The 25,019-nt window shown below is 41.6% G+C and overlaps 1 protein-coding gene across 2 annotated transcripts; it reads left to right on the top strand.

The window, feature by feature from the left end:
• The first annotated feature begins 1,089 nt into the window (after window positions 1-1,089).
• ROPN1 (rhophilin associated tail protein 1) lies at window positions 1,090-24,173 on the top strand. 2 transcript variants are annotated; one of them, XM_070403581.1, is made up of 7 exons: window positions 1,090-1,217; window positions 12,901-13,028; window positions 14,782-14,899; window positions 16,044-16,205; window positions 17,541-17,567; window positions 22,339-22,514; window positions 23,234-24,173. In XM_070403581.1, the coding sequence occupies exons 2-7, from the start codon at window positions 12,913-12,915 to the stop codon at window positions 23,298-23,300; spliced, it is 666 nt and encodes a 221-aa protein (XP_070259682.1). In that variant the 5' UTR covers window positions 1,090-1,217; window positions 12,901-12,912; the 3' UTR covers window positions 23,301-24,173. The 2 variants fall into 2 exon arrangements, with proteins under 2 accessions (XP_070259682.1, XP_070259683.1); XM_070403582.1 differs by lacking the exon at window positions 17,541-17,567 and having other exon boundaries at window positions 23,234-24,170.
• The last annotated feature ends 846 nt before the right edge of the window (window positions 24,174-25,019 follow it).

Below are 25,019 nucleotides of genomic sequence, written 5' to 3'. Positions count from 1 at the left end.
GTACTGTATAAATGGGTTGGAAGATTGGATGATGCAATGGGCATCTTTAAAAATGGGCGTAAAGTGACAAAGGGTGTACCAGAGAAAGATTGGGCTTTTCTTGCCTCCTTAAGAACTTGAGAAAGAAAAATCTTAAAAATTATTAGACCTGGAGTCCTATTTGGCTTTACTGCCAGCTGTTCCTCCATGGGCAAGTTACTCAAAGTTTTGAGTCTGTTTCTTATTTCTGCTACGAAGGTAAATACCTACCTCCAGAGTTACTGTGAGACTCTGATGCCATTCTACACGGTGAATATTTTCCTTCTTTCTCTGTTGCTTCAGGCATCTCGAGCTCTATTCTTACGCACAGTAACTCTGTCCCCTTTCTTAGCATTACCAGGCATAGAGAATAAGAGTGAGGAATCTAGAACCACCAAACGTGGGTTCAAATCCTAACTCTATCATTTGCTAACTGTAATCTTGGGCAAGTTACTTGACCGCTCGGCTGTTTCCTCATCTGTCAATGAAGATGCTAGGTAATACATAGTACTTGCCTTATGGGGTGGTCGTAAGGATTGAGTTAATATGTGTCACGCACTTAGGAATCATTTTGGCTCCCACACAAAACGCACTGCAAGAATGCTTGCTACTGATTCCCCAAGGGCTTCTCATCTATCGACCTTCCACAAGCCAAAAGATCATTACAAGTTCCTCCACTTCCACTCTCTAATGTACAAAAGCCCGCTGCAGGTTGACACACATTCCCCCAGGTTTCTTAACGCCCTGGCCCCGTCCTTAAACCGCCAGGACAGCTGGTCCTCCCACAGCAAGCACCACACACACACACACACACACACACACACACACACCCCGAAGCTGTTTTCAGCCTCCCAACCCCGTCCTGGCAGGACTTTGGGAAGCCCGACTCTGCATTGCAGGTGGTTGGACCCAGGGGGCGGAGCCAGACGGTTAGGCGGGGCGGGAGGTCTGTGACGTACGCCCCGCCCCTCCGCCGCGGTTGCCAAGGCAGCATAACCGGCGTCAGGGTTGCCAGGCGAAGGCTGCTCGCTAACAAAGCCCCGTCTTGCTCCACCTCTCCTTTCTCTCCAAGCCGAGGCCCGGAAGGGTCCTTCCCCACCCAAGTTCTGCTGCTTTCCCTCTCCAAGGGTGCCAGGCCCTGAATCTCTCCCCACGCTCCCAGCCTGGTGCCTGACAGCTTGTTTGGGAGCGAACCTCAGGTAGCAACCCCGAAAGGGAAGTGGGGGGAGCGGGCCTTGGCGAGCTCCCCGACGGTTGCGTGGGTCGGAGGGAAGAGTCCTGCCCATGGGCCCGCCTGAATTCTGTCTACAGAGCAAGAGGAAGGGACTCTGATCTTTAAGAGAATATGACCATGGGTGATTATTGCCCTCTGTCCATCATATGTTTTTGTACCAAGAACTACTATTTTATGATTTTTTACACATAGGATAGTGATTTGGAAACACAACATAATCTGGGATCAGAGCCCCCGACCCTACTGACTAACCAAACCTCTTATTTTTCTTCTGTAACATGGATATAAGAATACCTAGGGAGAGGTAGTCATGAAGACCAGTGAGCTTGACTAGCACTTTATAAATGGCTATCACTGATTCATTTTCCTAATATTTATTGAGCACTGACTGTATTCCAGTCACCAGGCTAGGTAGTGGAAATTCTATAGTGAACAGAAACTGATCGTTCCTGCCCTTATTACAGTCCATTGGGAGAGACAGGTGTTAATCAAATAATCATGCAAATAGTGTAAAATTAGAGCTAAGTGCTGGCAATGAGAGTTGGGTAGTTAAGGGATGCTCTTAGAAGATATATTGAAACTAACAGCTCAGGGAGGTGGAAAGGTGGGGAGTACATTCCAAGCAAAGGTAACCATGTGTCCAAAACCCATCATCTCCCATTCCAAACTCAAACAAGTTTTGCCTGGTCTTGGGTTCCAAGAGCTGTTCATAGAAACCGCCTCTGGGGTTGTGGTGTCTGGAGCCTATCATTCAAGTAACTGGAGACCTCATTTATATAACTGAAGCCCTGCTTAGTCCACACCAATAAAACAAAATGAGAGACTCCAGAACCATCTATATTCCATATAGGATAAGATCTATTTTCTTCAGCACTGAGAATGTATGTGTTGGCCACAATTCCACATTTGGGAAGGATATGAGTTTTTAAAAAGGGAAATCTGTTTAATTTTAAAGAGCTGGGGGTAAGCGAACTAGAATGGATCATTGAGGAGGGCCTACCATACTGACAACTTTAAGAATGGAGAAGAACGTTACAAAAACAATGCAATCATGGAATGGTAAGGTGAAATGGACCTTTCTCCACTTCTTTGATCTGATGGGAACAAACGATCCATATTACTCAAAGGCATAAAGGTTGGGCTTTGGGGCCTCTCCAACCTAAGGAGCCTATGATTCTAAGTCTCTGTGGCTCAAAAGCACATAGAACTGAGAGTATATGGCAGCATGAAAGAATTTGACCTGCCCCTCCTTCAATGTGCTCCATTTCTACTGTGATGCCACCATCTACCCAGTCACCCAAAATTGGAAAGTGGGGAGTCATCCTAAATTATTCTCTCTCCTCATCCTCCTCCCTCAGTGGTTACCAAATCCCGTAGCTCCTGTCTCTCCTATCCCTTCCCATTGTATCTGATTTTCAAGGCAATGATGCTCAAGAGTTATTGCCAAAAGCGCTGCCATATTATCCTAACCAGATTCCCTGCCTGAAGCTTCAGTCCACTCCCTTTAGCCCATCTACACAGCTGTCAATCAACGCATATTTCAGATTCCAGTGAAAAGAAAGAAATCATATAACAAGTCTAACAAATGAAGTACAATATAAAGAATTTTTAACTATAATGGGATTGGAGTAATGCAGCGGTTCTCAACTTGTGGGTCGCCAACCTATGGGTCGCAACCCCTTTGGGGGTCAAACGACCCTTTCACAGGGGTCGCCTAAGACCATCGGAAAACACATATATAATTACATATTGTTTTTGTGATTAATCACTATGCTTTAATTATGTTCAATTGGTAACAGTGAAAATACATCCTGCATATCAGATGTTTACATTACGATTCATAACAGTAGCAAAATTACAGTTATGAAGTAGCAACGAAAATAATTTTATGTTTGGGGGTCACCACAACATGAGGAACTGTATTAAAGGGTCGTGGCATTAGGAAGGTTGAGAACCACTGGAGTAACGGGTGATTGATAAGACATAAAGAGATCTAAAGCATACAGAGATGCAAGAAGCAACCACAATCCTTGAGATGGATTACTCAAAAAAAAAAGAGCCCTAACCAGTTTGGCTCAGTGGATAGAGCGTCAGCCTGTGGACTGAAGGGTCCAGGTTCGATTCTGGTCAAGGGCATGTACCTGGGTTGCGGGTACATCCCCAGTAGGGGGCGTGCAAGAGGCAGCTCAATCAATGTTTCTCTCTCATCGATGTTTCTAACTCTGTATCCCTCTCCCTCTCCCTTCCTCTCTGTAAAAAATCAATAAAATATATATATATATATATAAAGAGACAATCTCCTAAGAACTTATATTCAGCCTTAGGCCCAACCACTCTCCCTTTGTCCACTCTAGCCCACCACATTTACTCATAGTTCCCTGAATTCACCATGTTCTCTTACACCTCCACACCTTTGTGTAAGTGGTCATAGCCACAAAAAACTCCCTCCTTGCTCTCATCAGTAAGCAGATGCTTATTGAGTAGCTGCTCTGTACCTGGCACTGTTCTGAGGGCTGGGAATACAGCAATGGACAAACCAGGCTTCCCCAAGTCTCTGTTCAAATATCATAACCCTTTGGAAAGTATTTTTCAACTTTCTTCTCCTACCTTCAAAGGGGTTAAATTCCTCATCTAGAAATTTCTAGTCACCAACATCTAGTGCAGATTTGTTGACATTTATCAAACCCTGTTTTAATCATTGATTTTCCTATCAGGCTCTTCCAGTAGCCTATGAGCTCTCTGAGGGCAGGATGTGTGACTCGTGTATTTCTATATTCTAGTATTCAGCACTAAACTCACTACACATGAGTTTTGTTAGATTAATATTTTCCCAGAATCTATAATGAGTCCAAGTCCTGCCTTATAGTCAAGAGTGCTTCTCAACTAGAGCCTAATCCTCCCTACAGGGTCTATTGGAAAAAGACAAGTCAATGTTGAGCATCATCAGGAATGGTAATAGAAATAGGACAAAAACATAGCCCTGATCTTATATTGAAAACTATGGTGCATTCTCCCCTCAGAGCCCTTTTGTACTTCGAGTCCCTGGATCATTAGACAAGCTATAACGAAATCAGAAGAAAGAAGGACAAGTAAATGGGTGAAAATGATGTGGGAGTATTCTGACACTTCACTCTGAAAATGAAGACTTTCATATACTTAGGAAAGACAAGGTTATGGTCACCCCAGATTTGTGTATCAGATTTCCAAGCCAAAGGACAGGCTACACAGCTGTAGGGAACACAGTTAATATGGCAGACTATAAATGGTAGCCTGGGACTTGTGGACCATGATGCAAACATAATGAAAGCATTGAAATACAAGCATGCCAAAGTTATGATAAATCGAAAGAGGTTCACTTGTTAAATAATAAATGTGGAACTCATAACTTCCAAGAGATGGTACTAGCATGATATACAAGCGATTTTGGGAAATTTTCTAAATAACAGAGCCGAAAGCTATACTCAAAAAAAAAAAAAAAAAAAAAAAAAAAGTAACAAGGTCAGGTAGGACTGCTCTTAACAATTTTGTTGGCATCCAAATGCTGGGTTTGCTGGATCATGGATTGACTCAAGATAGAAAAACATCCAGACTTCTGTGAAATAAACTTGGAGAGGCAAGATAATATGAATAAGACAAATTATGGAGAGCTGGAAAGTCAGAGCTTCATTTTGATAAGAGAAGAAATGAAGATGTGTCATTGCTTTATTCAGAGAAGGGCAGTATGTCATAGTGAGGAAAGAGCAATGAGGTAGACCTGAGTTCTTAATTCATTCAGCTCTAACATAGCTGTTAGCTTGCACCAAACACCTCACTTATCTGTACATCAGTTCTCTCATTTGTAAATTGAAGGTATTGAACTATATTGTAAGCCAAATTAAGTCCCTTCGCATCGATGTTTCTCTCTCCCTTCCTCTCTCTCTAAAATCAATAAAAATATATCCTCGGTCAAGGATTAAAAAGTAAAATTTAAAGAAATAGAATTGTGTTGTTGGGGAATGGCAGAGATCACGCCAAAGCAGGAGTGGAGGAGCTGGAGAGTAAAGGTGATGTGAAGTTGGAGTTTGTTACGCTGGATGGTATTGTAAATATTACTATTGTGTTACTGTTTTATAAATTAAAAAACAGAATGAGGTCTAAAGAATAACCTGCATCCAAATATGATTGCCATTTAAGTGAAGCCTCACTCAATATAAGCCTGCTTTTCTGATTCTTTCAAACTCACTCAGTTTATCTCCATCTTAGAATCATATGACCATCTTAAAATTTGTTTATGCTTTGGTGTTTTATAGGTATCAGAAATTTTAAAGACGCGCCCCCCACACCAATTCCGCAAGTAACATCAATTCTCCTGAAGAAATCCCAGCTCCTATTTATAAACTAATACATTGCTTTATCATGCTGCCTCAGTAAGAGAGTTAGTGGTTAGCTACATGTTATTTCTTTCTTAGCTAGATGTTCTTACTTCTTCCTCTTGGCTTCCATTTCCTTTAGAAAGTACCAGGTGTCTTTGGCCGGTGTGACATTCTATGAGCTCTGCAATCAAAATTTCTCTGTAATCAGAAAGAAGTTCATCTGCTTTGCTAATTTGTCTCGAACTTTCTTCCTGGCTTCTAATCAATATCTTAGTTGAGTAATTTAAATTAGAAGTTAATTGTTCCCTTAACAACAAGTTTTTTTATAGTTCACTTTCTAATGAATATTCCTTTTAAATTATATAAATCTCAGATTTTACTGGAAATTGATTTCAATAACCACAAGAATCTCTTGTATAACACATAATCTTAAAAGGTTGAAACAAAACTGTTTTTCAACAGAAGTACTTGGCACTGCACTGTACCAGCAAAACGTCCCCCAACTTCTTCATGTCATGGCACACAGAGAAAATATTTGTAAAGCACACCAGAGTAAACTATAGGGTATTAGTGGTATATGGTACATATTATTATATAGGACTAGGGGCCCAGTGCACAGATTCATGCACCTTGAAAGGAACTGTGGGCTGTGAGGCTGTGGTAGGCACAGGAGCGGGTCTCGGCCCATCCTCCGAACCTCCACCTGGTCCCTCCCACCGTGGCCTCTGTTCCGCTGTCTGCTGGCAGCCCCACTCCCACCACCACCAAGGGATTGGGGCTGGTGCTAGCAGCGGGTGAAAGTGGTTGCTGCTGTCCTGACCCCCCCTCAGGATCAAGGCTGGCGGCTGCTGCTCCCACCCACTGATAGCACTGAGCAACTGGGACCAGTGCTGGGCACTGGCAGTGGGTGCAAACAGCGGCTCTGACGCCGGCTGTGGGTGCAAGCGGGGCTGGTGCTGGCAATGGGTGCCAGTGGCAGCTGCTGGCTCCAATTGTCCCTCAGGAGCAGGGGCAGGTAGAGAAGCCCTGAGGGGCGATTGGGGCTTGCAGCTGCCGCTCACACCTACTGATGGCACTGGCACTGAGCGATCGGGGCTGGCACCGGGCACAGGCAGTGGGTGCAAGTGGCGGCTCTGGTGCCAGCAGCAGGTGCGAACGGGGCTGACGCTGGCAGCAGATGCAAGCGCTGGGCAGGACCTCGGTGCGCGGGAGCAAAGAATTTTCAGTGACCACCAGAGGCTCGCCCCATGGCAGTGACTAACACCTCGCCTTGGTCTGGCACCACCACTCACCTGCTCTACCATCCCACTGTGGCCGACGCCCGCCATGCTCCACGCACACCCCTTGGTGGTCAGCGCACATCATAGCCACCAGTTGTTCGGTTGCTCCAGTTGTTCTGCTGTTCGGTCTATTTGCATATTAGCCTTTTACTATATAGGATTATAATAAAAAGTAAAATATAGAGTAAGAGTGAAGATATTACACATTAGGTTTAAATAAATCTCCCCCCCCCCCCCCGGAAATTTTTTGAAGGAGAAATCAAGCTTGCTTTCTTATCATGAGTTTGCTTTATACTGATTTATGTTGAGATGACTATATGCAGTTTCTTCACATAAAGCTGAAAACCAAACATTTTAATGCTATTGTCTTCTATTCTTTTAGTCATCATCAGTGAGGAAGGTGGCCTCACAGATGGATCTTTGCAAAGGATAGAAGGGTATTTATTAATTTTTCTCCAATTGGCAGAAACTCCTTTTTCACTATTTACCAGAATTTGGATCATGTAATTTCTTCTTTCATTGAAATTCTTCTGATAATGTGAATGGATTCTAGTGTACTTAAATTTTTTCATATCATGTATTTCCAAATAATGTGACACTTAACAGATGTTTTGCTATTAGACTTGTTTAGACTTGAAGTTAGAATGTCAGTTGAACTCCCCATGGAAGTAATTGTAACCTCACATTCCTTTGAACTCATGAGCATGGTTGGTATACTTTATTATATTTTCACACATTCCTTGAAATTGTGATTAAATTCAGTCCTGTGCTCAAAAATGTCAAGTGAGCCAATTTTCTGAAAACAATAAATTCTCCTCGCCAGCTCTGAAATAGGGATCATTGACTTTTTTTTCCCAATTCCTCTCTTAGCTTCTAACCTCCAGAAAACCTTTTATTTTGCTAGTACCGTGGTAGGAAACATCAGACTGTTTCTTCACATAAAGCTGAAAACAGACCGACAGAACCAATAGCAGCCTGGATTGTACTAGTAACATCCTCTAATGTGGAATTTACGTCTACAGGCGAACATAGAGATGAGAACTCTCTGTGAGCTAAACAATGTCTTAGTTGCCTCCTAGGTATTCAGAACATGGAGAACAGACATCAAGTAAAAACATTCCCACCTTCCTGCCATCGCAGCTTTCCTGTCAGCACAGAAACCGCTGTATTAATCCAGAAAATTTTGTTTTAAAGTACATAAAGTACTCCAAATACTTCATCCTGAGTAGTTTATTTTGGTAATTTTTGGCAAAATGGTATTATTAGCAAAACTATTTTTTGGCAAAACATTCTTCTAAGCATTCCTCTCTAAGGATTCTAACTAGTGCTGTTAACCTGCACAATGTTACTGACATCTGCGGGTTCACTTCTCTGCAAGGAAATGCTGTGATTGATTAGCCGTGTAGAGAGTGTCATCAATGCATCTTCTAATAGTATCATTCCAGAGTGGCACTTATATTTCCTTTACTTCACTTAGTCCCAAACGTGCTAATTTCCCAGGCAGGTTGGTAAATGCTGATTCTATAATTGTAAGAGTCATTTTGGCTTTAGTTCTTTTTTTAAAATTTTATTTTATTGTTTAAAGTATTATAAATAGTAGTACGTATGTCTCCTTTTTTTCCCCACTGACCTTCCCCCGACCACCCCCGCAGTGTCTTGTGTCCATTGGTTATGCTTATATGCATGCATATAAGTCCTTCGGTTGATCTCTTACCCCCTCCCCCCATCACTCCTCAGCCTCCCCGCTATAATTTGACAGTCTGTTTCATGCTTCCCTGCCTCTGTATCTATCTTTTTGTTCATCAGGTTATAATGTTCTTTATTATCCATAAATGAGTGAGATCATGTGGTATTTTTCTTTCACTGCCTGGCTTATTTCACTTAGCATAATGCTCTCCAGTTCTACCCATGCTGCTGCAAATGGTAAGAATTCCTTTTTTATAGCAGCGTAGTATTCCATTCTGTAGATGTACCATAGTTTTCTAATTGGCTTTAGTTCTTAATTATGTGACTTTTTAATTAGCTTCTTGAAGCCAAACCCAATCTGATGTAAACTATTATTGTAGTTGTATATACTGTTATAAACAGTTTCATAAAACAGTGGTTTCCAAAGTGTAGTTTCAGGGACTTCTGCGGATCCTTGAGCTTTGGGTGGGTAGGAATCTATGAAGTTAAAACTATTTTTGTAATAATGCTAAGATATTATATGTCTTTCTCACTCTCTTTTTTCTTAAGAATGTACAATGGAGTTTCCCAAAAGCTACATGATGTGTGATATCATATCAGATTGAATGCAAAGCAGATATGAGAATCTATCCGCCTTCTACTAAACCAGACATTAAAAGATTTGTGAAAATGTAAAACAGTGTCTCGGTTCTCATTAAGGAGTTTTGTTTCTGGACACTATTGCATTTTTCATAAAATTACATTACTTATGTTAACAAGTAAAGAATTTCCTTTTATTTTAAATATTTTTAAATTTCTAAAATGATAAATATTGATAGATATAACTCACATTAACAAAAGTTCTCTAAGGTCCTCAATAACTTAGGAATGTAAAGGGGTGCTGATGACAAAAACTTTAAGAGTTACTATCTTCAGAGACTCTGTAGAACATAGGTATTTTTTATTAAGGCTCTGGCATAATTTACCTGGCACCATTATTTTTTCATGTGATACCTTTTCAACGAAAATAAGATATTTAGGCAGACAAAAAAAATTATCAAGGCAAACAAATCCAAATTTGAAATAATCTTCACTATATTGCCTAATAAATGACTTAACTTTATTTTTTAATTCCTGTATATGTCTTGTGAATCTCTAAAAAGTATTCAACAATAATTCAATAGTTAAAAATTATTAATATTTAGATTTAAATTATACTTTATGGTGGGAAAATAAATACCATATTAAAGTACTTAAGGAAACATAGGCCTTTTTGACTACAACAAATCAATATTCAAGGAAATAAGGTTCATTTCCTTAAGTTATTTTAAATCATTAAATTTTTGAAAAAGTAAGCATTTGATAAGGGGGAACTTTGGAAATATTATAATTCAATTTAATAATTGAAATGCTAGCCTTTCCACAAAATATAAATATTATTTATACTCAAGTATAGTTAAAACATTTTGAAAAATGTTTTCCGTAAGATATTAAAGGCCTAAGTCCCCTTTATTAAACCAATTAAATTATTTCCCTTTTTTTTTTTGTTTTTAGAAGGAAACATTATTTCTATAAGTATTATAATTATGAAATCCATTAAGAATCAGATTTTGGATATTTTACATCAAAAGTTAAGATTAAACACAAATATAAACCAAGGCACAACTTTTAGAGTGAACAAAATCAATTATGTTTTATTAGAAGTGATGATGATGATGATAATGATGATAATAACGATGATGAAAGCATATATACTTTCTTAGTTGGGAGGAAATAAGGTTTTCAAACAAATTATTTCTTGAACAGCCTTCAGGAATGAATTAAGTTTGAGAACCGAGGTTCCACAGTATATGCAGACAATATGAACAAAATAAGAGTGTGTCCTTTGGCAGATAAAATGGATTGAAAAGTTATCAGAGACAACCAACTTGTATTAGTAACTTTTTAAATTATGAAATATTTCACAACACAAAATCCAATGCATCATGTAAAAAGAGGCATAAAAATAATGAAGCGAACATGTAGGCAGCCACCATTGAGCTTAAACTATAGAACATTGCTAATAGTGTCGGGACCCCTATTTCATCCTCCTGATGACATCCCTCTCCTTCCCTGACACAGGATAACAGCCATTCTGAATCTGGGCTTATTACTTGTTGTTCTTTATTATAATATTATGACATAGGTATGTAACCTAAGCAATGTATCGCCTTTCCAGCCAGCATCGTGAGAGTCAGCCACGGTGATGTCTGCAGCATGCTCATGTTGATCTCTGCTATCTTTCCAATCAATGAAGTTTTCCCCACTATGCAGTGGCCCTCTTTATTCCTAAGAATGCATTTTGCCTTAACGTTTCTTTTGTCTGGTATTAACATGCCTACATCAACTTTCTTTTGGTTATTATTTGCCTATTTAATCATATATCCTTTTACCTTCAGTCTTCCTGTGTCCTTATGTCATTTCATATGTGCCTATAGTTGAAGTTACTAAAAATCCACTCTGATAGCCCTAGCCGCTTTGGCTCAGTGGATCGAGCATCAGCCTGTGGACAGAAGGGTTCCAGGTTCAATTCTGGTCAAGGGCACGTACCTTGGTTGCAGGCTCCTCCCCTGGTTCAGGTGCATGCAGTAGGCAACCAATCAATGTGTTTCTCTCACATCGGTATTTCTCTCTGTTTTTCCCTCTCCCACTCTCTCTGAAAATCAATAAGAAAATATCTTCGGGTGAGGATTTTAAAAAAAAAATACACTCATAATTTCTGAATTTTAACCGGGACATTTATCATTGTTTCTTTTTATCGTAATTACTGGTGTACTAGTATATGGATTCTTTTCTGTCATGTTATTTATCCATTTTTTTCTATGCTTTTCTCTCTCCTTTCTTCTTTTCTATTGATCGAGTTGTTTTGCTGTTGTTGTTCTTAATTCCTATCTCTTCTTTACTAATTTGGTGGTGATATTACATTTTTAGTAATTATCCTTGAAATTTTACTCTGCATACTTGCATACTTGACTTTTTACAAAGTCTAAAATGTCTTTATACTCTGCTTCCTCCAAATAAAAGAACATAAAGTAAAATAGAATGGAGTACCACCAACCTGAGACCATTTTAGTTTTTTGTCTTTGGATTTTCCAACCAGGCTGGTAGATGGGATAAATTTAAAACTTAGACCCAGTTTGTGACTACAAACTCATGGGAGACTATCTCGCCCCCAACAAAAAGCAACAATGGGAACATATTTCTATGTCACTTCCCCTGCCAGTAAGCAGACACTTTCAATCCCACCCTTTCACACTAAGGGTGTGTGAACCTTGGAGGGTCTCAGGGTGGGGAGGGGATCAGTGAAAAGAGAATCCTTCAGTTCAGCTGTTTACATTACATAGGCCCAAGACCTGGTTTATGCCCAACTTACTTGGCCATTTGTCTGAAAGTTTCAAGTTTCTGGCATCTACACTTGCCCCTAGTTTTGTCATTTGTCATCCTGATTTCTGCTTTATTCACTTTACTTGGCACTTAATTTCCCCTGCTTTCCTGCAACATAACAAGGTAATTTGGAAGGCACAGTTTGCTGGGATGTGTCTAACATCTAGGGGTTCTTTGAGGAGGGGCTTTTCAGAATCCCTAGACTCTTTCTCTACTAAAAAGCAAACAAAATCTTTTAAACTGTTGTTTGTGCATAGAGCTTTATACCATGTATGGATTTTCATATTTTGTTTCAATTTGTCTTGGAACTTTTTGAGTAAAATGTACATGTTTTCTTTTTTCTTTTCTTTTTTTACAATTAGGATAAATAAGTACATACAGATGTAGAGAGAGATGTTCATCAAATGCCTGCTTAATGATTATTTTTATTTGGAAATAACTTAATGTCAAATAATAGAGGATCTACAGAGTAAATTTTGCTACACTCTTACTTGGCCAGTAAGAGTTGCATGATATGAAAGATGTTCACGAAATGCTGTGGAGTAAATAAGTTGTTTTGCATGACCCCATTTTTGTTTATATAAATATATACTATTTACATGGAATAAATTCTGGAAGGAGACATCCAATATTTTGGGTTAACATCATTTTGGTAACTCCTTGTTGAGCTCTAGTTTTTAAATGAGTAAGTATTCTGTGTGTGTCTTTATGTTAAAGGACAGAATTATTTACAACAACAAATAGTAGGGTTAGTAAACCACGTTCTCGTCTCGGAGTTGTGTAACTATAGAATGTACTAGTATGTCGTGTGGGTGAACTCCCCAGTATTGAGAGTGTCCAACAGGCTGGGTGCCCTCCTGTCCAGGATTCCTGTCATTTTGTGATTCAGAGATGACCATTTTATTTATTTATTTTTGTCTGCCAATAGGTCAACCAATCAATGCCTCAGACCGATAAGCAAATATGCATTCCGCCGGAGCTGCCGGAATTGCTGAAGCAATTTACCAAGGCCGCGATCCGGACCCAGCCACCGGATCTCATCCAGTGGGCTGCGGAGTAGGTGCCCCTTTCTCACCTTCCGCCACCCATTCCCATTGGAGGTGGAGCTGGGGGTGGGGTTGGGTGGAGGGAGGGTCTTGGAAAACTGTGAGGCGGTTGTCATGGCTGCAGCCTGGGAGTTGGGACTGGTTAGCGTAATCTATGTGACGTTCAGCTCTTACATTGCTTTGGTGCTTTGAAATCCACACATAAATCCATCAAACTGGGTCTGAAGATGAGATGCCCTTAAGCGAACCAGACTGAACAATAGGGAGTTAGGGCAATAGGCAAAGTGTTCTGGGGCAATGAACATGTTAGACTATCACATCACATCAGCATACTCACACTCTATCCGGACTCTGCACCCCAACCCCTGTGCCAAGCGTGGGGGCGAGGTGGGGGGGCGGGGAATGGAGCATCTGGGAGCTTGGGCAGCTAAGCAGGTGTAAATCAGGGCCTCGCTCCCCGGCCTCACCACTAGGTGGCAGCAGTGCACCTAGGGTAGGGCTGCCATCAGCCCACTCCGGTAGATAGCGTGGGACTAGTCCAAGCCGGTCCACTCCTTTCACGAGACAGCTTCCTCCGTTGCTGTTAAAACTCTCGCCCCAACCAGTAACCTTTTGCATTTTGTCATTGGGGAAAATGTCATTCTCTTTCGTGCTTCTTTGAACTGACATATCCACACAGTACACATCACATTCTGGAGAAATTAGGTAAAAACAGTGATAAGGGCTGGAGAGCACCTGGCCTGGCTGAAAATGTGCCTCAAACGCAGGTGCCCTCCGTCAGGCAGGTGCCCCAGAGGCTGCTCAAGGGAAGAAGCTTACACAGCCATGGCTGCCGGCCCGGCCTGAAGCAGATTCACACAGAAAGCCTCTCGGCTTTGAAGTTGCTTTTTAGACAAAGTGCCTCCTTGAAACGGGGGAACTGGGACTTGAGGCAGGAGTGGGGAGCTAACCAGACCTCCCAGGCCATTTTCCGGCTATTTTCACTGTGCCAGGGCCTCCTAGAAGCTAGCTAGTAGCTGCCGAGTGGAGCTGGTGGGTTGGGGAAGGGAGGTGAGGTTGAGTGGGTGAATTGAGCAGGTGGTGGGAGAGAGGTGTGGACACCTGGAGAAGGCACACAACAGAATCTAAGAGGAGCCTTCCAGAGGCGCTGAGCCAGTGCACTCATGCTCTTGGGTTGGGCCGCCACGACGCTTTTACGAATGGGAGGAAAATAAGCCAGTGGTGCTCATAAAAAGAGACAGAAATGCGGTTGCTTTGCTAGAAATGAGGCCTGTTTAGTTCTCCATTCTACATGTTATGAATGACCTCTACGTGTCAGAAAACTAATTTCTCTTAGGCATCACAGGCAGACATTGTTTTATACTATACAACGGTTTAGAATCCCATTTTATTCTTGTGCTGCTGTTTTATAGCAAGAAAGATGACATTCCTTGGTATTGTCCCTGACATTTATGTAAGAAAACACTCCACTGTTATAGCCTGCTTGCTCCCGTACTGTACTGTGTGCTATAAACTTTTTAGCTATCCATGAAGAGTCAGTTTGTAGTTCACTGCAGTGAAAAAGGAGAGCATGACCTACGAGCACATTCTCTGTTCAGACACCGGAAAGCTCTTAGCACATGGTTTTATGTGGCTTACAAATCTGCAGCATTTTAGAGCATAAAACTCCACAAAGTATTTCCAAGACAAAATACAGATCTAATTCATCACAAGCAAGAATTTCCTGCATATGTGCTGTCAATGAAAAAACATTTTTCTTGTAGTTATTTTGGGGCTATGTGCCGCGGAGAGATTCCTTCAGTGAGAGAGCGGTCTGAGCCAGTCCCTTCGTCTAACTGGGCAGAGCTTACACCTGAGCTGTTGAAGATCCTGCATGCGAGGGTAAGGGTCACACTGCAGCATCCAGCGGAGGTGTGGGGACAATGTCGAGGCTGGGCGGGTTTGGATAGAAGCCCACTGTCCCCCTGCCAGGTCAGCTGGCCACTCAGCAGCATCCCGAAGTTCACTAAACCGTGCACTGAAAGTAACCTTCCTCGAGGGAAATAGGAATGATGTTGAAATGGGCAGTAAGCTGAGTTGTCAGTGAGGTCATCCCAGGCTTCCCTGAAGCTGGCGGGATGTCCCGGGGCTCTGTGCAGTGCTAATCCCTTCTCTCCAGAAAGTGCAGGTCCACACACCTTAACAGTGTCTCCCTTACTGACCAAGATCATAAGATGAGGACCATCACAGGTTGGAGAGGGGCATACTGTAGTTCCCAGGTGTCCCAGGTGTGGCCACAGACTAACTTTTAGGATAGCCCTAGCTCTCCTCTCTGCCGCATTACCCTGGGAGCTGTCTGCTGAATGGATGAGGCAGTATGGGTTAGCACCTTAGACCCTGCTGTAGGATCCAGGACAGAACAGTTTGGGGTGACTCGGGACTGACTTAGCTTAGCATGGGCCTGCGAAGGCGTGTAGTGACACTTCACTAGGGTGTCTCTACCCTTATCGCATTGTTGGCCAACACTGGCCATTTTTCCTTTTTCCTCTTAACCACCCAGTGCCAATGTTATTCCTAGGAAAGGGGAGGGGTGCACGTGAAGTCTGGTGCAAAGAACTGAATGAAGTCTAGCAGCAAGAGACTTACCACCTAGTTCCAGTTTCACCACGAATTTGGGTCTCAAACAGTCTTCTGCCCCTTGGTTTCATTTCAGGCTGCCCTATCTGTCTTCTAGGGACAGCCTAGGGATGAAATAGATAATAAAAGCATCAGAAAAAATTAAAATATAATATAAATGTACACTTTTCTCATAAGTCTGACATCTGAATTTAAAATGATTGGATTTACCTTAGCATGTTCATCATTGGCTGAATATTTCTCTACCCTTGTAAGGATAACTGCCAATCAGAGTCCCTTTTATGCCCTGACACCCCCATCTTTTACCGGGTGCTGGGAGGACACAGAGCCTTTGCTGGCTAGCTATTTCTCAGGGCATGCTCTCATCCTGTCCCTCATGCTCTACCTTGCATCTGTCTCCTCCCTGCAGGTTGGTGGCAGACTGATTGTCCATGTCGAAGAGCTGGCCCAAATGTGGAAGGTGCTGAGTCTCCCAACAGAGCTGTTTAATAGTGTGATGAATGTGGGCCGCTTCACGGAGGAGATTGAGTGGCTGAAGTTTTTAGCCCTCGCTTGCAGCTCTCTTGGTGTTGTAAGTTAGCTTTAATGCTTTTTTTGTCCTTAAGGGAAAGCCTCTCTTTTGGGCCTGAACAGGCAGTACATCTGTGCACACAGTCTAGTGATGAGCATGCCGCCTCTTGTCCACTCCCTCTCCTGTCCGAACTAGTCACTTGCTGGCTCATCAGCCAGAAACAGGGGTTGAGAGGAAAATTGTCACCAGTCTCTCGGGAGAGGTTGACTGAATGTGGCTTTTGGATTATTTATGAATTTCAATCCTTGCACTTGGATTTATTTCCATCACCACTTTACTCCCTCCATTCATATTCCTAGAGATAGCCAAGACCCAGCTGGGGAATCAGGTTTGCTTACACTTGGGTTCCAGTCACCTAGAAGATATACACGAGAGACTTTTAAAAAGAGGTGCAACTTTATATAGAACTATTTGATAAGCATCATTGGGTAAAAAATCAGAGATAAGAGAGCAGGAAAGGAAAAATGAGGCTGTGTCTATACTTATAGTCATGATATCATCATGGGTGCAATATGCTCATACAAATGTATGCCTTCTCCAAATTTCACTTGGTTTACAATTGGAAAAGCCATTTTCCTGTTTTAAAGAAGATACTGCAACCAGTTCATATATATATATAATTAAATACATATATATATATATATATATATATTTGAAAGCTTTAGGTGTCATCTTATACGTGACTCACTCTTGTTAAACACTGTTATAACTTAAATGAAGATTAATCAGAAACATGGTTTTTAAAAATCCCTGAATTACATACAAGTTTAAAAGTTAATGAGAGAGCCCTAACCGGTTTGGCTCCGTAGATGGAGCGTCAGCCTGTGGGCTCAAGGGTCCCAGGTTTGATTCCAGTCCAAGGCATGTACCTTGGTTGCGGGCACATCACCAGCAGGGGGTGTTTCTCTCTCATTGATGTTTCTAACTCTCTATCCCTCTCCCTGCCTCTCTGAAAAAAATCGATAAAATATATATATATTTTTAAAAAGTTAATGAGAGAAGTGTTGCCTACACCAAAACCAAATGGTATGAAAGGTACTTTGAATCATTCAGTGTATCTAGGCACGATTTTACCCTTTCTCCTCCAATATGCTTGAAATGCATATGTGACGTTTTTGTTTCTGGGAAAAAGTACCAGAAATATTGTAGCCCACCTTTTCCTATGGATTTCCCCCTCAACTTGCCTCCTAACCATTTCTTTGAGGTGAGGAGAGGAGAGGAGAGGAGGAGAGGAGAGGAGAGGAGAGGAGAGGAGAGGAGAGGAGGGGCCATCTGTGGTTTGTCTTGGTTGTTCTTTATGGCAACATTATATAATGAGTAAATACTCTCTTCCAGGGAGCCGAGGAAATGCACCAGGGGCAGGTGAGCTGGGCAAGGGAGTTGCCACTCAGCACCATCACACTGCTGTGGAAACAGCCCCGAGGATTGGGGGAAATCACAGCGGGAAAATACAAACATTGACAGTTTTATCAAAGTCTCACAGGGCCACGGATTTATTCATAGCACATTCAGAGATGTTCGGGGGTGGGGGGAATTATTTAGGTAATTCCAACTTGCCTGATCTATACCACCCACAAAGGGTGAAGTAAGAAAATAAGTAGAATCAATCCAATTCTGGAATTTTCGTCTGATGCAATAACTGCAACAGCTTTCAGATGAATTGCCCAGTCCCTCGGGCTTCTCCTCACTGCTCCTCCCTTTAAGATGACAGTGAATTGGAAGTTACTAAATAGTCCCGGGGATGTAAACAAAGCACAGCATAGGAACATAGTCAATAACATTGTAATAACTATGTAGGGTGTCAGGGGGTACTAGACTTATCAGGGGGATCACTCCATAAGTTATATAAATGTCTAACCACTATGCTGTACACCTGAATTAATATAATATGGAATGTCAACAGTAATTGGGAAAAAAGTATTAAATAATCAATTGACTGTAAAAAAAAAAAAAAAGATAGCAGTTGAGTATATTAGGAAAGGGGTAACTCTAGGACTTTAGAACACCCAGCTGAAAGGCTTCCCACAATCCTTGGTCCTCTCTGGCACCTCTGATCTGCCTGGAATACTCATCTTTGTGGTCGCTAGCTGTCTGCAATGTAAGTCTTTGGTCCACCTCTCTCACTGCACAGCAGTCCCCGCTGGCTCATCTACATTCTCGCTGGTGCTCAGGGCCTCCTGGAGTCTCTTCCGGATTGCCCTCACCTGCTCCCTGACTTTGCTGGTCTGTTTCACAGCCCCTCACCACTTCGTGAGATGTCTGTGTCCTCTTCTTGGCCATATACCTCACAGTAACCAAGAGTGACCCTGGAAAGCCAAATTCCAACCCTCCCTCGGCTCAGCTCACTGTGCAGCTACTAGGTTGACTTTGATATGGCTGCCTCCCAAATTGGGGAGGGGAAACCATAAAGTGAATTGTATCTTTCTACCTCCCTGCCAAGTGATGACGTTAGATTAGATGTTCCATGAGATCCTCACATCTCCATTCCCTCTTCCCTGCTTCCTCTGAAACACACTCAGGCCTCGCTCTGGAGACTCTCCAATTCTGGGAGGTCCTGGGGTAGATGACTTTGCCCCCTCATCATTTCTATGTCAAAGGACATCCAGAGGTCAGCCTGAAGGTCTAGTCCATAAGTAAAGGGCACTGTGTGAATCCAGGAACCAATACTGTTATACCCATTTGTTTCATGTTAGACCAGTGGTTCCCAACCTTCCTAACGCTGTGACCCTTTAATACTGTTCCTCATGTTGTGGTGACCCCCAATTTCATTGTTACAAATTGAACATAATTAAAGCATAGTGATTAATCACAAAAACAATATATAATTACATATGTGTTTTCCGATGGTCTTAGGCGACCCCCGTGAAAGGGTCGTTCGACCCCCCAAAGGGGTCTCGACCCACAGGTTGAGAACCACTGTGTTAGACTATTGCTAGGAACGTAAGTGTGGGAGTGGTCAGGGTGTCGCCAGCTAGAGGAGGGCTTGCATTCTAGTTAATCCATTTACCCTTAGAGGCAAGCCCAGAAATCCCTCCTTTCTTTGCCAACTCGCCAGCCAGCCGTGATCTCTGTGCCACTTACAAAATCCAGTTTCCTCCTTACAGAAAAGTTTAGTGGCAGCGATTTTAGGTAGCAGGAACTTCAGTCGAGTGCTTTCTGAGTCTACACACATGATTGAAAATGCTCCATGAAGACCTGTGTTCCTCTTCCCTTTCAGCACCCGCTTCTCCTAGAATAGCCTACACCACCTCCTGTTCCACTGAGACCAATTTTATAAAAGGAGAGGTTGTGTAATTGTGCTCCTGGAAGGAATGACATATTTTATTAGCAAAAAATTCACTTTCTGAGACTTTCACCTCTAAATTTGGAAATGAGGCTCATAAGCGGCTGAAAGGCTATCTCTATGAAGTGGAGCCCCGTCTGACCAAAAAGATCTGTGCATCGGAATGCAAATTGCTGTTGACTTTAGATTTATTTAAGTTTACCAAAAAGCTCCAGTCCAGAGAGCTCTTTCTCTATTCATCCAGATATTAAATCTTTTAAAATATTTTAAAATCTTACGAGGGCAGTAGAATTTGAAGGTTCTTTGAATGACCAGTAAAAGATTTTGGGGTAGAAAACATCTATAGTAGTTTGCTGGGGCTGCCATAGCAAAGAACCACAGGCTGGTGGCTTAGACCACAGAAATTTATGTTCTTTCAGTTCTGGAGGCTGGAAATCTGAGATCAACAGTCTCATTTGGCTTGTAAATAGCCAATGTCTCCCTCTTTCTGCATGTGTTTGTTCCTGTGTGCATGCATGTATTCTCTCTCTCTCTCTCTTTCTCTCCCTCCCCCCTTCCTTCCTCCTCTTATATGGACACAAGATCTATGGAATTAGGGCCACTATAATAACTTCATTTTAACTTAATTCTCTCTTTAAAGACCTTGTCTCCAAATATGAGTTGGGGCTTTAACATATGAGCTTTGGGTAGACACAATTCATCTCATAACAATACCTCAATTTGGATGAGATTATAGGAAGAGAACAACAGGACAAAGGCAGCACAGGAGTAGGGTGGTTTTTGTTTGTTTTTTTGTTTTTCTTTTCTTTTTTTTCTTAAAAAGAAGCAGAGAGAATGAGCTGTGGATGGAAATTATAAAGTTCAGTGCATTAATGCCTGCAAATCTACCCAAAACCATTATCATGCTGACCTCACCTACATGCATGATCTCCATTCTCACTGACAGCCTCTCACCCAGCTTCCTTGCATGCCTGGCCTCCCAATCGCCTTTGTGGTGATGCCTAGCCTCACTCAGTGCTTCATAGCGATTTCTAGATGAGGACTCCCAAGGGCAGGGAAGAAATGAAAGTGGCTTGCTGGAAACATAAGATTTCTTTTACATCATGCAGTATATCATTTTAAAACCCACATATGTTGAAAATTTTATTTCATAAAATAGCCATGTTCGTAAAATGTAAAAAAAAATTAATAATAGATCAATTATAATTAATTAATGCAAATAATGTTTAAATTACGTGGCATCAGGTAAAACTGTCACTCTAGGAAAATGGGCCAAGTTTATTTAGCATCTTCATATACCTCCCGACAGACAAACTTACATCCCTGGGTAACACACACCACAGTTAAAGAAACACCATCTAGACATTCATAATAACTCAGGGAGAGGAAGGCAGCAGAACAGCAAACAGAAGCTGCAGAACAATGAAGAACAATGCTGGCCAACCATTTGGAAAGTTATAGCAGCTGCTGCTTCTTTCACCCAGTTTCACTGCTTGGGAGTAACTTTTCCCTGATCCGTAGGAGAGTATGTAAGAAGACTCTACACATCATCTGTTTTAGTAAACCACCAAGATAAACATGCTGACCTGTCTTTGCTAACTCAGAGCTAAGCAATCTTTTCTTTGAATCATTTCTTTCCTTTATCCCATCATTTCACAACTCTCTTGCTTGTGAAATCTATTCAAAGGGTAGGTGTACTTAAAGACAAAGTAAGCCATAGCTGGTGTAGCTCAGTGGATAGAGCATTAGCCTGCAGACTTAAGGGTCCCAGGTTCGATTCTGGTGAAGGGCACATGCCCGGGGTTGTGGGCTTGATCCCCAGTAGGGGGCATGTAGGAGGCTGCCAAATCAATGATTCTCTCTCATCATTGATGTTTCTATCTCCCTCCCTCCCTTCCTCTCTGAAATCAATAAAAATTATATATTAAAAAAATAAATTAAATAAATTAAAAAAGTAAAACCTTAGTTCTGAACATGATCCTTTAATGTTTAAGTTTCAACCCTTCCATTAAAATGTCTGACATTCATCATCTACTAATTTTTCCCAGCAATTACCAGGTTAGTGTTATGTCATATAAAGTGCTGGGTGGTTCTGATTATATGGATCCATGTGTTTTAGTAGAAGAGCTAGTTTTATTGTGATGTTCAGTGCCACTTTTCCTGATCTGGGACTCTTATCTCCCTGGGGCATTACTCTTCTACCCCGTTCTCTCTTCCTGTGGCATTTGCTCAAAGTATCTCTCTGATAATGACCTCATCCCCTTGAAGAGAAGCTTGGAGAACAATAATAATAATAAAAAACCATTTTAATTTTGTAGAATGCAAATCAAATTCTTGAATAAAGTTCTGATTAAAATAATAAATATTTTAAAGTATTAAGATAATAAATATTTTTTAAATATTCAGCCGTTTATAAACTTAATTCCTTGAGAGTATCCCTCCAACAAAGAAAGAAAAGGAAAATAAAAAAAGATACCCAGGCCTGATGGCTCAGTGGCTAAGTGTCGACCTATGAGCCAGGAGGTCATGGTTGATTCTTAGGCAGGGCACATGCCCGGGTGGCTTGATCCCCATTGGGGGGTGTGCAGGAGACAGCCAATCAATGATTCTCTCTCATCATTGATGTTTCTATCTCTCTCTAAAAAAATAAAGATACCCAGTAGACCAAGATTTTTTGATTGAATTAAATAGCATTTGAGTGTAAAAAATTCAAACTTGCCAGAATATTATATCATTCCCACTTCATTTTATAAGAGCAAAATTTTTGTTTTCTTTCTTGTATCTAAACTGATCTGAGGAATCTATGCTGGAATAGTGACTCTCTCCTTATTTAATCTTATGGCTTTATAGACCATTTCCAAAACTCTCCAGATAGCATGTGAAGTTTTATCATGTGACCATGATTCTGGACCTGCCCGGATCCCTTTCAGCACCTTCCAGTTTCTCTACACATATATTGCTGAAGTGGACGGCGAGATCTCTGCATCACACGTCAGCCGAATGCTGAACTACATTGAACAGGAAGTGTAAGTAAGCTTTTACCAACAGGAGAGGAAAGAATACGAGGAAAATAAATCTAGTAGGCCAAGGCATACTGAGGTTACTGCACTATACTGATCTGGGAACAGAGATATATTACGAAGAACAAGAGATAAGGATCTAAAAGAGAAGGGCAAGGGAAAGGGAAGAATGGAATAGGACAGTGACAGAATGTTGCCAAGACCAGCATCACCTGAGAACCTGTTAGAAATGCAATTTCCCAGGCTACATCCTGAACCTCCCCAATCAGTAATTGAGAGGCGGGGCCCAGGCATCTGTGTCTTACAAGTCCTCTCAGTGGTTGGCAAACTCATTAGTCAACAGAGCCAAATATCAACAGTACAATGATTGAAATTTCTTTTGAGAGCCAAATTTTTTAAACTTAAACTACATAGGTAGGTACATTGTTATTAACTTAATTAGGGTACTCCTAAGGCTTAGGAAGAGCCACACTCAAGGGGCCAAAGAGCCACATGTGGCTCTCGAGCCGCAGTTTGCCGATCACGCCTCCAGATGATGCCAACTCCCGTTCAGGTGTCTCCAGTGGGTAGGAGTGGAGGAGGAGGGGCAAACAGTCAAGGGTTGAGAGAGAGAGAAGGTGATGAGGGTGGGAGCTGCAGCAGAATTCACTGGGAGAGTTTATGTAATCTTTCTTAAGAAGAATTATTAAATGGACTAACCTCAGATATATATTTTTTCCAAACAGAATTGGTCCTGATGGTTTAATCAAGGTGGTTGACTTTACTCAAAACCCAAGGGTTCGGCTGGAGTAAAAGCACAATTTTGGAGGGGATTGTGCTTCAGAATAGCTGAACCTCACACACCATCCGATGACCATTTTCTTGTACTACTGGTACACACTAATAAACAATTAGGCCAACATGAAATCTGAAGTGTGTGGAATTAAGACATAAAATTATTGGGACAAAAACACATTAACAGAAGATTAGTATTCTTCCCACATGGATACTAAGTAACAGGGGCTGAGGAAGCATGGATAGAAAATGCATCTCAAATCAAAACCAGACTGTCAGACTTTCAAAGTAGAATGTTAACCAGAGACAGTTTTGCTGTTGTAAGATTGGTAGGCATAATTTAGATGAGTGTCTTTTACATGGTCAATTCATGTTTTTACCAGTTTAATTCTCCATTTGTTAGTATGATTCATTCATTCACTCACTCACCAATATTTACTGAGGTGAGCTATATGCCAGGGATAGGATTGCCAGGTAAAATACAGGACACTGGTTAATTTTGATAAACAAATAATATTTTTATTCCCCACCCCCACCCCCCTAAACTTGGAAACCCTAGGCAGGAGCTATGCTGGCTTCTGAGCACATAAAAATAAATCATATCTGGATTCTGCCCTCAAGGAGCTCACAGTTTAACACTAAGACAAGACATGAACTTAAATCACTGCAATGCAAATGCCCAGAGATCAGTCTTAGTCAATGTCAACAGATTTCTGACACCACATACAGATGAAATGGGACCCTCTTGGGAATACCTCCTGCATGAGTTGAAGAGACTGGCTGACAAGGTCACAGAAAGGTTTTTCTTTTCCCCAAGAAACAGATGAGATTAGCAGGCCTTGTGGTTATTGTTCTTACACCCAGGTGTACCAAGGTTGCTGGATCCCTTCTAACTGTAATACTATCCCCTCTTAAAAGTTATTTTTGAATAAAAAGCATGTTAGCTTACTTTTTAAAATACATAACTCTCTACTGAATTGGGGAGAAATTAGTGTCCAAATAAATAAAAGAAGATGGTAACGGGGATATCACCAGAGGCCCTTGATTTTGAGCTAGAGTAAAACAATAAAAAGAGCTGAAACTTATTCTATAACCACGGTCAACCTGATCCTCCTGCAAGGGCAATGGCAACAACTAATCCTCCCTCTGTCTGCCATCTTAGCCAAAGTGGCCCGTCATTCCCACCCTGGGGCTTTCGGCTGTTTGAAAGGGCTGACACACTGCAGGTGAACCTGGCAGTGTAATTAATCAGGATGAGAGAATGAATGAAATCCTTTAACCTGCCTCAGTTTCTCTTTCCTTATGACCAAACATGTAAATATGGCCCAGCCAGCATGGCTCAGTGGTTGAGCATTGACCTACAAACCAGGAGGTCACAGTTCGATTACCGGTAAGGGCACAAGCCTGGGTTGCAGGTTGTGGGATCGATCCCCGGTAGGGGCATGCAGTAGGCAGCTGATCAGTTATTCTCTCTCATCATTGATGTTTCTATTGCTCCCTCTCCCTTCATCTCTGAAATCAATAAAAATATATATTTTTAAAAAATTAAATAGGATCTTGCTTGGGAGTGGGGAGTGAAAGGGAGCAAAGGGAACAACCCCAATTTGAAAGGCCCTTAAACAGCAAATTAAGTTCATAAACTTAATAAAAGTAATGTTTCTGGGGCAGTGTTTCCTCTAAGTCAGGGGTTCCCAATTGGGGCACATGCCCCACAGGGAGGCAATTTGATTTTTAAGG

Source organism: Myotis yumanensis, unplaced genomic scaffold (assembly GCF_028538775.1).
Source record: "Myotis yumanensis isolate MYYU_CA2020_CCGP unplaced genomic scaffold, mMyoYum1.0.hap1 SCAF_2, whole genome shotgun sequence".
NCBI lineage: Eukaryota > Metazoa > Chordata > Mammalia > Chiroptera > Vespertilionidae > Myotis > Myotis yumanensis.
Note: the sequence above shows the minus strand (reverse complement) of the source record. Positions and strands in the feature narration are given on the sequence as shown.